The sequence below is a fragment of the Cyprinus carpio genome, chromosome A9 (assembly GCF_018340385.1).
Source record: "Cyprinus carpio isolate SPL01 chromosome A9, ASM1834038v1, whole genome shotgun sequence".
NCBI classification, from domain to species: Eukaryota; Metazoa; Chordata; class Actinopteri; order Cypriniformes; family Cyprinidae; genus Cyprinus; species Cyprinus carpio.
The window spans coordinates 23,667,770-23,682,051 of NC_056580.1; the positions used below are offsets into that span (position 1 = coordinate 23,667,770).

Below are 14,282 nucleotides of genomic sequence, written 5' to 3' on the forward strand. Positions count from 1 at the left end.
ATAAAAGAGAGACTGCAGAGTGATGCAATATAAAAGCAGCAGCAATGTACTGTCAAGAACAACAGTCAATTATAAAATGTATTCAAACACATTTTAAACACTTACCAAGCACAGTGAGCATTGCTTCAGAGCTTTTCCCAAGGGCCTCAACTTTAATTAGAGAAGTGTCATCAATAGACACCTCTTTGAAGGACAGAGTATGGGTTTTGCCATCCTCGGACATGTGCACCACTTTACTTGGATGCAAACGCACGTCATTCTTGTACCAGGTGACTTGTATCTTCTCATGAGAGAGCTCAATGCTGAATTCTGCAGTCTCACGCTCTTTAACAGTGACATCTTTAATGGGTCTGACAAACTCAAGACGGATGCCTGTGTAGAACGACAAATGCAGATCAGAAAAAAAATTGATCAGAAAAAAAGTTTCAGAAGGAATTATGATTGTGAATCAAATATTGCACATAACATTTTGTTAAAGAATTGTTTTCATTACCCTGAATAACAAGTTTGGCAGATGTCCTCTTGTCCTCAGCCTCAAACATGTACTTAGCCTCATCCTCATAGGCAGCAGATCTGACCACTAATATGTGTCTTTTCCCTTCTGCGAGGATTTCAAACTTTTCATCAGTCTTCAACTCCTGAGATCCCTTTAGCCAACGGACGGCCTTAGCCTCTCTTGACATTTCAATTTCAAATCTTGCATCATCTTTCTCATAGACTTGTACATCGCTCAAAGGCATGACAAATGAAATTGGCAAATCTATGACAAAGGTGAACAGAAAGATTAGATTTGACTGAAATAATTAGCTTGAAGACATTTTAATTCATAGCTTTGTTTTTTAAAGTACATGCACACACACTCATATTTATATTTATATAATATACTTTTTATTTTTATTTTATTATGTTATATAACTACCTTTCACTTTAAGATTTGCAGAACACTTAGCATTCGCTCCCTGGAAGACCACCTCTCCAGATTGGGAAACTTTGCAGTTGTAGAGTGTTAATGTGTGTTTTGCACCATCCTCAATAATCTCAACGTCCTGTTTACAAAAAGCACATATAAAATATTAAGTATGTTGCTAGATGTTTGTGCAAGATGTTTATTGAATTTATTGATGCAACTGTACTCACAGGTGAAGAGGATAAGACTTCGCCCTTTAGTTTCCACTGGCCATGGACATCATCTTCAGAGATTTCCACCTCAAAACGAGCTGTCTCACCATCAAAGAGCTCAACACCATACAATGGTCGCACCACTTTGATGTCACGAGCTGGAATTAAATAGATTTTATTTAGAACAAAATTAACAAATAAAACCAACTTGTACTGGTGTACTCTGAAATATAACCTTAATTACTGACCCTCAATGTTCAAGTTGGACGAAGTCTTGTCCGTTCCACAGTTGCAAACATATAATCCTTTATCTTTGTTCTCAACTTTCTTAAGATTGAGGATTCTTCGTTTGCCTTCAACTTTCATGGTAACCATCTTGGAGGCTTTAATTTCAATTTCATTCTTGAACCATTTCACTGGAACATCTCTACTGAGCTCGCAGTCAAATGTGACTTCATCTTTCTCAACTGCGGTGTAATCTTGTAACTTGGTGGTGAAAAATGCATCACCCTCTGTTAAAACAAGTTGCTGTGTTAATGATATTCACAAAATAAAATAGTTATCTACATAAAAAGTGTACTGTACTGCAAAAATGACACAATGAGGGGGAAAACCAGAATTAGTGCAGCTGATCAAATACATTCAATGGTGAAATAAAGGTTAAATTACCTATTACCAGCAGCTTAGCCATTGTAGATATTCCTTTAGCCTCTGCTTTTATTAGGCAAGTATCATCTAGTGATACTTCCTTAATTTCTAGTGTATGTTTCTTTCCCACCACGCTGGTGAACATGGTTCTGCTCAGGTGCACTTTTATTTCATTTTTGTACCACATCACGGCAACATTCTCATGAGAGAGTTCAAGCTCAAATACAGCTGTTTTACCTTCCTTCACAGTTAGGTCCTTTAATGTTGAGGTGAAGTTCAGCCTCATACCTATGACATTTGTTCAGTGCATAACAAATTGACTATGGACGCAATAAATGAATATACTACAAACTTGAAAACCAGTGAATTATTAGTGAATTTATTAGAAAAAGTGAATTTATTAGCAACTGTGTTTTTTCACTATTTGCTATTTGTTAGACTACTCATTAATAAAACACCCTTGTTAAATATTTGTCAGAAAGCATTTTGACCAACACTTCTCTAACCAAGATGATAACTGACTTACCCTCTACCATCAGTTTTGCTTTTGATGTTTTGCCCAAGACCTCAATACTGTATTCACCCTCATCCTCAAAGCCACAGTTATTTATAATGAGTATGTGTTTCTTTCCGTCATCAATGATTTCATACTTATTTCCTTGTGTAACAATATCAGAACCCTTAAACCAAATCACTTTAGGCACATCCTTATTGATGGAGCACTCAAACTTTGCCTGTTTCTTTTCATGCACAGTAACGTCTTTCAAAGGGTCTGTGAACTCCATTTCCAACTCTGGTAGGTGTGAATGAACATTGTCCATATCGTCACTCATCTGCATGTGTAGATTTGAATTTACATTTTCTTATGCTCTAAAAAACATTCATTCTCTTACCTTTTACTGTGAGCATAGCACTTGTCACAGCATTCAGAGCTTGGTATGTAACTTCACCAGCTTGATCAAGCTGAACGTTTTTGATAGTAAGGAATCGTTTTGTTCCCTCAGATCTGATGTCACATGTCTAAAATAGAAGAAAATGTGGAATAAGCAATTTTTTTGAACAACGTTCTATAAATAAAATACGTAACTGTATTAATACTATTCAGCAAAGAATAACTATAATTAGTACTGCTAATAATAATTGCAATTTTTGTGTGTGTGTGACAAATAAAGAATGTTTTTATTATAAAACGGACTTAAATCATTTAAATAGATATCACCCTCTTGAACAGCTTTACTCGGTTAGCTGTTTTTTTAATTACATCCATCTCCAAATAGGTAGAGTGGTTATTTAACTACTTAAATTATGACTACCTTGTAGCCTGGAATGCCACAGTTTCAAAGTAGCTTCCCAAACACTGGGAATGACTAATATTTTAGGACACCTGGGGGGGTTGAATAGCGTCTTACCGGTGATCTTGTCAGAACCTGTCCTCTAAGTTTCCATTCTCCAGGCACATCATCTTCTGAAATTTCAGTATCAAAGTTGGCCTCCGTTTTCTCAACCACCTCCACACTAGCAAGAGGTTTCAAGATCTCCGCTTCACGTTCTGAATAGAGATTACAGTGAAATGCTTATACACAACATTTTCAGATGGTAATATAAGCAGAAACCAACAGTCCTCAAGTGGTGTTGCTGTTTTTATTAAACAAACCTCCAAGTGTTAGTTTTGCTGCATATCTGCGGCCTTCAACCTCCACGGCGTACTCAGCAACGTCATCAGGCTGGGCATTTTTAATTGAAAGAGTGATGTCTTTACCCTCCTTCTTCACCTCAGTCTTATCTGTAGGCTCATTGGGGATTTCATCTGTACCCTTGTACCACTTCCAGTTAGGGGTGTCCTTGAAGAGCTCGCCTTTGAATGTAGCAGTGGCCTTGGGCTTCACATGCTGGTCCCGCAAAGGTTTCACTAACCAGTCTCTAACGATTTCTGTTGAATACATAAATGGGTAAATTCACACACCGGCTCTTAATTCTCTAAAGAAGATATAGAAACATCCATCAAACTTTTTATGAAGATGTTAAAAGGTTACAAAATCAAATACATACCAATAACCTTGACATTAGTTTGAGTTTTGATGTTTTCACACTCGCATGTGTAAGCACCAGCATCATCATCGTTCGTGTCCTGGATTGTGATGGTACGCTGTAGCCCAATAACATTGATTTGAATTTTGCCAGGAATTTCCTTTATCTCTTGTCCGTTCTTCTTCCAGACCACATTTCTGTCCTTGCTCAACTCACAGGTCAAATACATTGGCTGCCCCTTGAACACGGAGGTCTCTTCTTCCAGATTCTTTGTGAATTTCACAGGTAATTCTACATGAAATGATAGAAGAAATGCAACTTTAACAATCATACATTTTAAGTACCAACATATTGACATTAATGGTGTTTAGAGGCAAGAGGCAATGCCATATGAAATTTTTATGTGAATAGCGGTCACAAATACCTTCTACAATAAGTTTAGCTGTTGAGGTCTTCTCTTTGTTGCCAAGCTTTGCAACACATGTGTACTCTCCAGTGTCTGAAAGCTGTACATCAATGATTTGCAGTTTGCGGTCTTTGCCATCAGATGTGAATTTGTGCTTTGGATCCTCCCTTAGATTGCTGCCATCTTTCATCCAGGTGGTGACAGCAGTAGATGGAGAGATCTGGCACTCAAATACAGCAGAGGAGCCAATGGACTCAGCCTCCTGTAACACGATATCTTTGAGCTCCTTCACAAACTTCAAGGGGACGGCTTTGAGTTGGAAACCAAATGGTGATTCTCCTGGAGGCTTGTCACCTCCACCACCAGGTTTCAGCCCTCTACCCCTTCCACCATCACCAGGAGAGGAGTTTGTCTTGCTACAATAAAAAAGAAAAAGTTTCACCATTTTAAATTATTCTTATGTAACTTTAAAATTAACACATGCACTGTAACATTATAAATGCATACTAAGAATGTACTGTATATTATGAACGTACGTCTTAATCCTCTGCCTCTTCCTGGAGCTGGTTCCTCCTTTGGTTTTCCATCTGTTTGAAATATTGTTATACTATTGAGCAAGGCTTGAAATGGTAAAACTGCAAAGGGTCTTAAATGATTGGTTTATAAATTACATACAAAGGATATAACATATATGAGCATATTAATGACAATAAAGGACAAGAAAACAGGTTTGAAAAACACAGCCCAGTACAAATGATACCCACAACGAAAATGACGAATGAAGATGAAGGAATGAAAATGAGAATGACAAACAGTTACAGGACAGAGCAAGACTTCACTGACACACAACATTTTATAAAGAATGTTTGATGAACCAAGAATGAAAGAATGAATAAATCAAAAGAAGGACACACAACATCAAAGACAACTAAATACTTAAAAAATGAAGACACTTGTTAAAAGGTAATACTGGATGAGTTGAGTTGATATTATTTGGAATGATTGTAGGGAGCCACGAGATACCAGTGGTGAGCCTTTGTGCCACCATCTCACCTTTCTTGTCACACATTCCTGGGGTTTCAACAGCTCCATCCTCCAAGGCGTCATCAAAGGTTTCTGATCCATAACTGTCCCTAGGAGCAAGTTCCCATCCCCAAGTTTCTTCTTCTTCACCATCCACCACCTCCTGCTCATATACAATCTCCTCTTGCTGTGTAGGAATCTTTTGTAGATGCAGAACACTAGGAGACAACTCCTTTACCATTGGCAGTTTGTCTTCAGTAGTTTTTAAAGGACGTTCCTGAGTAGTCTTTTCTTCTTTGGGGGAGACTGTCTTTGAGACCTTCTTCAGAATTACAGAATCAAGTGAATCTTTTGGTGAAATCTTCTCGGGTGATTTTGCACTAGACTTCCTTTCTATTGGAACGGATTCAGTGGGTTTAGGTTTTTGTGTCTCCACTTTTGGTGAAGGGGTCTTTTTTAGCTCTGTGGGTTCTAAAGGCTTCAGTGATATTTCCTCTTCTTTCTCAATTTCCTTTGGTGAAAGACCAATTATTTTTGCCATTTCTGGTTTATCATCCTTTTTCAGACTCTTTTTAATCAGTGGAGTGACTTGAGGACTAGGTTTATCTATCTTTGGTGAAGGAGTTTTCTCTGCAATTATTTTTCCTTTTACAGATTTCAACGATACCTCTTCTTTTTTTGTTTTATCCATTGGAATAAGTTTGTGTTTTTTAGCTATTCCCTTCCCCTCTTCTTTGGAACCTTCCTGTGTATTTTCTGGAGTAGTAGTACTCTTCATGGGCTGATACTCATGGGGTGACTCTAGCTTTTTGATCTCTTTAGCCTTTTCATATATATTTTCTCTTTTTCCTGGTTCTTTAACCTGGGTGTGAGGTTCCTTCAGGGTATGTGTTGTTTCCAGTCTCTCTGGATGCTTAATGTCTACAGGCTTTTTCTTAGTTTGCTCTTGAGGAACCACTTCAGCAGTTACATCAGCATGCAATTCTTTGGAAAATGGTTTTAGTATAACAGTTTCTGGCTCCTCATCCTGTGGTAGAATTCTCTTTGCCTTCTTTGGAAATTTCTCAGGTTCTCTGGAGATTTCATCTTTAGACATTACAGGTTTTGGAATGATGGGTTCTTTCGTTTTTTGATCTGTAGGTGTCACATCTATTTCTTTTTTTGAAACAGTCTTAGGTTCATCTTCCACTTGAATTTTACTTACTTGTTTACCCTTATTTTCTACTTCTCCTCCATCTATTTCAGTAGTAATCTCTTTCTTCTTCATCACATCCTTGTATTGTTCAGTCTTCTTTCCCTCCTCTTTAGGTATTTTCTTTGTTTTTGTGTCTGTTTTTGTAGCAGTTTCATATGACCAAGTATCTTCCGTGACTTCATAGTTGCTGGTGAGTTTGATTTCAGTACCAGCCTTTGAATACACCATCTCCTCTCCAACTATTTCAGCTTTCTCAACATTCCAGAGAAGTGGTCCCTCTTCTGCTGGTGGTTCTTCACACTGAATCTTGTTTACTTTCTTAAGTGACATAACTTCATAATCTTTGTGATGTTCTTTTGATCTTCTGGTTACTTTCTTTACGGTTGGCATTTCCAGTTTTTCCTCTTCCTTGATGTGAAATTTACTCTTTTGTTTAAGAATTGCTTGTGTGGTGCTAGTTGTTTCTGAGACAATAAAGGTCACAATATCACATAACATGGACAGTACAATAAGCATGACATAAGACACCTGTACACAGCAGGGTTGAAGCCAAGTCATTAGTTTTTTTGTTTTGTTTTGTTTTTAAATGTTGGAATTAAAATGAAGTGAACCTCAACCCTGATAAACAGCAGCGAACAGAACTGTAAAGCACAAAAATAAATAAAGAAAAAAGAACAATAAAACAAAACAATAAGCAAACAAAAATGAGACAAAACAAACAGAACAACAAGCAGACATGTGAAATGTGCTGCCTGAATAACTAATTTGAATATGTTTAATAATCAAACATTTGAAGGTTCATTTGTGGCATGTGACTCGCACATTAACATACCTTTGCCAGCAGGTCCAGGAGCTGTAACAGGGCCCTTATCTGCATCTGTTTCAGAGATCATTTCAGATTAAACAGGTACCGACACACAAGTTAGAAGCACAATTCATTTAAAAATGTAAATTATGTCATCATTTACTCCCCTTGTGTCTTTCAAAACCCTTTACATGACTTTATGTTTTATGTGGAATACAAAAGGAAATAGCATTATGTCCAAGCTGTTCTTTTCTATGCAATGAGAGTGAACGGGTGACCATGGCTGTTAAATTTGCAGTAATTAACTTAATAAATAAATGTCTTCAGAAAACTTTGAATATAACTCAACTCTTATAGACTACTTCTATGATGCATTTTTTGGTCTTTATTTTTTGGAACTTAACAATCCCTGGTCCCCATCCACCTTCATTATATAGAAGACAGTTGCTCAGACATTATGAATGTGCATACTTACCTAAGGTAAATGTATAAACAAAGTGTAATAAAAAAGAAGATACCTCTCATCCATAATTTTGGTAAAAAACAAACAAACAAACAAACAAACATAAAAAAAATGTCAAACTGGTTAGTAAGTATTTTAAGTACAACCTCACACGTATTTGAAGACAAACATGTAATTACACAACAGGATTCAAAAGATACTTTAAAAGTAGAATTCACAAGACAGCAAAGATACATTAACAACCCAAAAGGAAACACCAACAACAATAACAGCTGACACAGACTACATGAAAACAGAGACTCTACCTGTGGGAGGAGAGACTGTCTGTTCTTTTGGAGCTGCTGTTGGCTCTTGTGCCACAGGAGATGGTTTCTTTTCAACAGTAGGCTCTTTAAATAAAACAATTTCATAATCACAACCAAAAATAGTGAAGGCAAATGTGGAATAAGATGTAATTTGACTGGACAAGGAACATCTAAAGATGAACACAAATAAGAACAAACAATCACACATCAATCCAAAGACTATAGACTAGCAAATATTTTTTTGCTTTATATACCTTTTGGAGGAGATACTATTTTCTGTTCTACTGGAGCCACAGTTGGCTTTGGTACTTCAGGAACTGGTTTCTTTTCAACAGTTGACTCTTTAAATAAAACAATGCCATAATCACAAGCAAGAACAAGAACAAATAAATCATGGGACTAAGACGTTATTTGACTGGACAAAGAACATGTAAAGATGAGCACAGAAAAAGATCATTAGACTAACAAAACAAGCAAACACATACCACAGACTAACAAACAGACCAGAAAGAGTTCTACCACAGTGTGACTTTGAATACCTTCTGAAAGAGGCAATATTTTCCGTTCAACAGGAGCCACACTTTGCTTTGGTGCCTCAGGTGATGGTTTCCTTTCAACAGTTGGCTCTTTAATTAAAACAATACCATAATCACAGTCAAAAATAATAAAGCCACATGTGGAATAAGATGTAATTGGACTTGTCAAAGAACATTTAATCATGATGAAAAAAGAAGATACAATACAAACAGAAATGATATCAAAGACAGACTTTTATACCAGGAAATCTTTCTTACAGTTTTGCTGAATACCTTTTGATGGAGGTGATATTTTCTGTTCAGCTGAAGCCACAGTTGGTTTTGGGACTTCTTGTTCAGGTTTCTTCACTATTTCTGGTTCTTTAAATAAAAGTAAGCCATGATCACAATGAAGAAATAGACCTTGAACATTTACAGATGAGCATACAGACACATTATCACACACTAAACTAAGAACTGAAGAGTAATAGCACCAAATCTCCCAGCCTTCCTTTGAGTACCTTTTGTAGGAGAAACAACTTCTGACACAGGAGTTGCAACAGCCTGGGTCTTCTTGTCTAATTAAGATTTATAACATATTTAAGATACAAGAAACTAAAGAGGAACATGCAGGCAGACTTATAAGGACAAAGACAAGTAAATCACAGTTGCCTTTTCGGCAAATACCTGAAGTCAAACAATTCAAGTAAAGATTGCAATATACCAATCAAGGCATTTGCTGAAGACTGTAAGGATTACCTCTTTCAAGTGCTTTAGGGACTTCCTTTAATATAGTTCCATTTTCTTCTGGTTTTTCTATTGGTGTTATCTCTGGTGATTTCTGAGGGGTTTCCTCATGTAATCTCTTGTTTTCATGAACAGACTGCTGTAAGTGAATAGACTCTTTCTTGTGAACATCTATTTCTCTCTGAATGGCCATCTCTTTTCTAGGGGTATCATCACTCTTTTGTAGAGGCATATCTTTAGTTGTTTTCTTTTTATCTGACATAATTTCTTGCTTTTTCTGTGGTGCCTCAATGCCAACTTCTACCACAGCTTCTGGAGACGTTTCAACACTGGACATCTCTAATTTCCATTCCTTTTTCTCAATGTGCATTTCTTGTTTTGACCATTTCATTTCAGGTATCTCCTTCGTTTTTACTAGCTCAAAAGAAGGTTCTGGCTTCTGTGAAACCTCTGTTTCAATTATCTTCACATCTTCAGCAGCTGATTCTCTACTGTGATGACTAACATCCATCCTTACAATACGATCTACATAAGACAAAATTTCCTCAGGTTGAGGAGTCATGCTTTCACTCTCTTCCACAGTTTCCTTCTTTAAAAACATTTCATCCATGGGAATCTTCTGAGTTGCTTCCACTGTATGAGAAAATTTGTCCGTTTTCTTCTCTGATGCTGCAGAGACTTTAAAGATGAAAGATTTTCAAGATTGCAACATGCAATGGTGGAAGAAGAATTTTCAACAAAACATGCATACAAACATCAATTTAAATCTCTAAGTTTCCCTACTTTAACCTAGAAAAGTTAATTTGTAATTGCAACATAAAAGCGAAAATAGCATCTTACATAACTGGGATTTCCATGATTTTAGCAATAATCTTTTTTTGACAGCATTACCAAAATGCACTATTTTCTCTGGCTTGCATTATTGAAGGTTATTGAAGGTAAAACGTATTTAACCCAGAGTAGATTAATATATTAATAATATTAAAAATAATTCTACAGCTAACTATGATTAATATGTTAATAATGGTTAAGCTATAAATAGTGGGAGATCTGTTTTTGTATCACAAAGAGAGACACAATTTTGTCCTTATCTCCTATGACCAACCGAGCATACCTTTGGCTGAGGGAATCTCAGTCTCCATTTTAGCTTTAGTCACAGGCTTTTTCTCAGATGGTAGTTCTGCAGCCTTTACTTCAACCACTCGTAAATATAAAAATGATACCAGACAAAGAACAGCACATTAAGAAGAGTAAACAAGATAAGAAGACACTTAAAAATTTTTTTTGTAATGATTGCTACCCCATTGATGAAGGGCATGATAAGGAGCTTAATATGAAGACTTAATAATACCTTTCTGTGGACGACCCTCCTTTTTGTGAGCAAGTGCTGGCTCACTGATTTTAGGGGTTGGCTCACTCTTTGATGGCACTTGCCTTTTAGCTTTATCTGTTTGAGGTGACTCTGAAGTCTTGGGTAAAGGCTCAATGTTTCCAACTGACTCTGCTTCGGAAACTTCTTGATGAGGTTGTTTTCTTGTTGGTTCAACTATAACCTCTGGTGGGGCTGTGACTTCTTGTTTTCTAGCTGGCTCAGGAGGCTGGCTTTGTGTAGTTTCAGGCTGATTAGCTGGCTTTACACTTGATGGCTCAGAGTGGACAGGCAAATGATATTTGTTAGATTCATCTGGCAGTAGTGTAGAGACTTCTTTCTTTGGTGGCTCAGCGGCAGCATGTGCAGGCTCTGGTTTTCTGTCTAGCTTTCCTTTTTTTGGTGGTTCTACTTCCTTCATCTCCACAAAAGCTAAAAGAGGACATGTGTTAAACAGTGTCATATCACAAAAAGAGGCATTCACACTAGAATGCAGAAGCCCACAGAATAAATTAAAAGATCAAGATAAGAGTTTCACATGCATTCCAAGAGCACCATTTTTGGTGGCAAAGATTTGTACAGACAACGAACAAAAATGAAATCGTTTTAAAATCCCTTGCAAGACTTATGCACAGTAATTGTGCTTCTTAACTATTGAGATTAAAGAGTTACCTTTTATTTGAGTAGTGTCTGGCTTTGGAGTTAAAGCCTCATCTTTTTTAATATCTAAGGATGGTTGAGGTGCAGCTTCTGGCTTTTTTGGAGCTTCAGGTGCTTTAAAAGAACACCAAAAACCAAGAAGCATGTAGTAAACCCAAAAATGTAAAGCAGAGACTTTATATTCTTAAGTTAAACAAGAGGTTGATTCAAAGAGTTAAGGACAGAACATTCAACTAATTAGGGAAAGCATCCGTGCATACAGTACTTGACTCATACAGACATGCTGACCCACAGGACAAACACAAAGAAAAAACTAGCACATATGATTAAATTACACACAATACCTTTGACAGAGGGTGCCTCAACTTTCTTTGCAACTGTAGGCTTAGGTTCAGCCTCAGGCTTTGGTGTAACTTTTGGCTCAGGCTTGGGCTCAGGTTTAGGTAGCGATTTTGGCTCAGGCTTGGGCTCAGGCATGGGCTTAGGTTTGGGTAGAGTTTTTGGCTCAGTCTTGGGCTCAGGCAAGGGCTCAGGTTTAGCTGGAGCTTTTGGCTCAGACTTAGGGTCAGGCTTTGGTTCAGCCACTGTAGCCTTTGGTTCTGCTGGCACCTGAGGTTTAGGCTCTGAGGGTGTAGGTTTTAGAACATCTTTAAGTGACACTGATATTGCTATCAATTCTTACAGGAGACTAAGAACACAAAGATGAATTATAAACAGCAGCTTCAGATATTTAATTTCTGTATACAAGAACTTTTCAGTCTCAAGACATTGCAAAGTAAAGTTCACACATATCAACATATACACATCACAAACTTGAACTGAAAAAAAGAAACATATTTAGACAAAGAATCAACATACATAGAACAAATATAAATTGGTTTACACAATGAAAACACATATTGCTGATAATACCTTTGCATGTGGGTTGTTCGTTTTGCTCTGTCACTTTGACAGATGAGACTTTTTCCTTAACAGGCTTCTTGACTTCAGGTTCTAAAATATCATGGCATCAGAAATAAAATTTGCAAATTATGAATCTTTACACCAAAGAGCTACACGTACAGCAAGTACACAAACACAATTGATATGGTAAGAAACAGACATCTCACAAATAGGAAAACAGATTCGGTTTAAATATTTTGTCAGAAAACAATGAACACAGAAGTAGAAACAGAGAAACAATGTTATACTCAAGTAAAGACATAATAATACCTTTCTCAGGAACTGGAGGCTGTACAAAGGATATTTCTGTTTTCTCTTCTGGTTGCTTCATAACTAGGTGCATAAAAGACATCAGCTTTGTTAAAATACAATTGCAAAGCTTAAGCAGAATTTAAGTAGCCAAAACATCCATGCTTTTAGCATGATTGCACAAGCATTAGAAGAAAATATTCATGGTTATACAACTAAGACCAATAAAAAAAGCAAAGCAATTTTACTGCACAATGACATATAATAACACACAAACAAAACACCAAGACAAGGAAAGAACCAAAAAAGAATTTTTGGTTCAGCACAGACCAAAATGTTGTAAGTGTTTCACTGGAGGAAAAAAATAAAGCAGTTGGCTTTACATATATAAATGTTAAGAAATCATCAGGGACAGCCATAAGCAAAGATTGCCACAAGCATTTTGCCTTCATCCAATACCTTTCGTAGGAACCTCCTCTGTCCTTTCCACTACATGTTTCGTTACAATCTCCTCAACAGGTTTCTTCAATTCTGATGAAAAACAAGAAAATTCTTAGGCAGGAACATATACACACAAATTCAGTTTCAAACATACAACATACACAAAGTTTGCAGCACAATACCTGTGGATTAAAAATGTTAATGATGTTGAATTGAAAATAATGGAGGAGATAGTTATTGAAGGGGATAGGCAGTGATGATGTTTAATAGTCAGTTATATTAAAAAGACAAGGAATAAACAATGACAGCTTTAACAAAAAATTTATGTAAAAAGACAAGATAATGAAGATGAGTGAAGAAAGTCCACACGCATACTGTAAAAATAAGACGAGCAAAATGTTATGCTCTTAGTTAAAGATTCTGAGACTGTAGAATACATTGCAGTGAAAAGAATTCATAAGTATCACTCTCCTCTTGAGCTGTCCAGTTCTGACACTCGACCATACAATAATACAATAATTTTATTTTATTTTTATTCTGCAACAGTGTTGGACAAAATCTTGTTCAGCTCAGATGTTAGTACAAATGCAAAGATAACAAAACATAATAACAATAATAAGAAGAAGAAAGAAATGCTAACTTCAGAACATAATCATATTACAATAGTTGTATTTTAATTAAATATGCACTTTAAATGATATAAGGGTGAGATTAAATGGTAAGGTGCAAATGATATGGTAATATTAGTCAATCAATGTATCCAGGAGCTGATATTATGAAAAGTTTTAGTGTTTAGTCTTTTAGTGTACTTAATGTACTCATTAAGTTCAAATATTAATATTAATTAGAATCATTTTTTATTTAAAATAGTACCTGTCATTTCAAACTTCTCTTCATAATGAAATTCTGAGGATTCATCTTTTAAACAAAAAGTAACAATTTTTGAAAGTTACAGTGAAACTGCAGGAATTCATGGTCTTCTATTTATAGGTTTGTTTATTTGTTTTAGTCTTACCTTTTAAACTAATCACAGATGACACAACTGGCGCATATATCGATGTATCAGCAACATCTAGACGGGTTGAGATTAATTGAATTTATTTATTTTTATTATTATTAATTTTTTTAATTTTTTAATGGTTTTATTGAATAAAGTTTACATTTTCCATAATTTGTTAAGAAATGAGTTGGGGTAGGGAACTGAGGAGTAAATAAGAGATGGTAAATTCTCAAAAACGATTTAGTGCATAACAAACCACTTACCAAAATAACCTGTTGTTATTTCAAATTCTGCAAAAGAAAGTAAAATATATTTGCTCTTGACTAAACTCAAGTAAACAAGCCACAAAGTGATGCTGCTGTACATT

At 36.1% G+C, this 14,282-nt stretch overlaps 1 protein-coding gene across 1 annotated transcript in view; it reads right to left on the bottom strand.

Moving 5' to 3' along the window:
- ttn.1 (titin, tandem duplicate 1) overlaps window positions 1-14,282 on the bottom strand; it is a 141,287-nt gene that overhangs the window by 90,163 nt on the left and 36,842 nt on the right. The window contains 32 exon segments of the mRNA XM_042764516.1: window positions 106-372; window positions 494-760; window positions 920-1,046; window positions 1,138-1,277; window positions 1,368-1,631; window positions 1,789-2,055; window positions 2,294-2,560; window positions 2,661-2,787; window positions 3,177-3,316; window positions 3,422-3,697; window positions 3,817-4,086; window positions 4,220-4,603; window positions 4,606-4,617; window positions 4,738-4,788; window positions 5,255-6,883; window positions 7,252-7,296; window positions 7,993-8,076; window positions 8,247-8,333; window positions 8,532-8,618; window positions 8,802-8,888; window positions 9,029-9,085; window positions 9,267-9,932; window positions 10,369-10,455; window positions 10,606-11,055; window positions 11,296-11,397; window positions 11,628-11,906; window positions 12,196-12,276; window positions 12,496-12,558; window positions 12,934-13,005; window positions 13,789-13,833; window positions 13,931-13,987; window positions 14,179-14,205. Of these exon segments, the coding sequence (XP_042620450.1) occupies window positions 106-372; window positions 494-760; window positions 920-1,046; window positions 1,138-1,277; window positions 1,368-1,631; window positions 1,789-2,055; window positions 2,294-2,560; window positions 2,661-2,787; window positions 3,177-3,316; window positions 3,422-3,697; window positions 3,817-4,086; window positions 4,220-4,603; window positions 4,606-4,617; window positions 4,738-4,788; window positions 5,255-6,883; window positions 7,252-7,296; window positions 7,993-8,076; window positions 8,247-8,333; window positions 8,532-8,618; window positions 8,802-8,888; window positions 9,029-9,085; window positions 9,267-9,932; window positions 10,369-10,455; window positions 10,606-11,055; window positions 11,296-11,397; window positions 11,628-11,906; window positions 12,196-12,276; window positions 12,496-12,558; window positions 12,934-13,005; window positions 13,789-13,833; window positions 13,931-13,987; window positions 14,179-14,205 (6,864 nt within the window).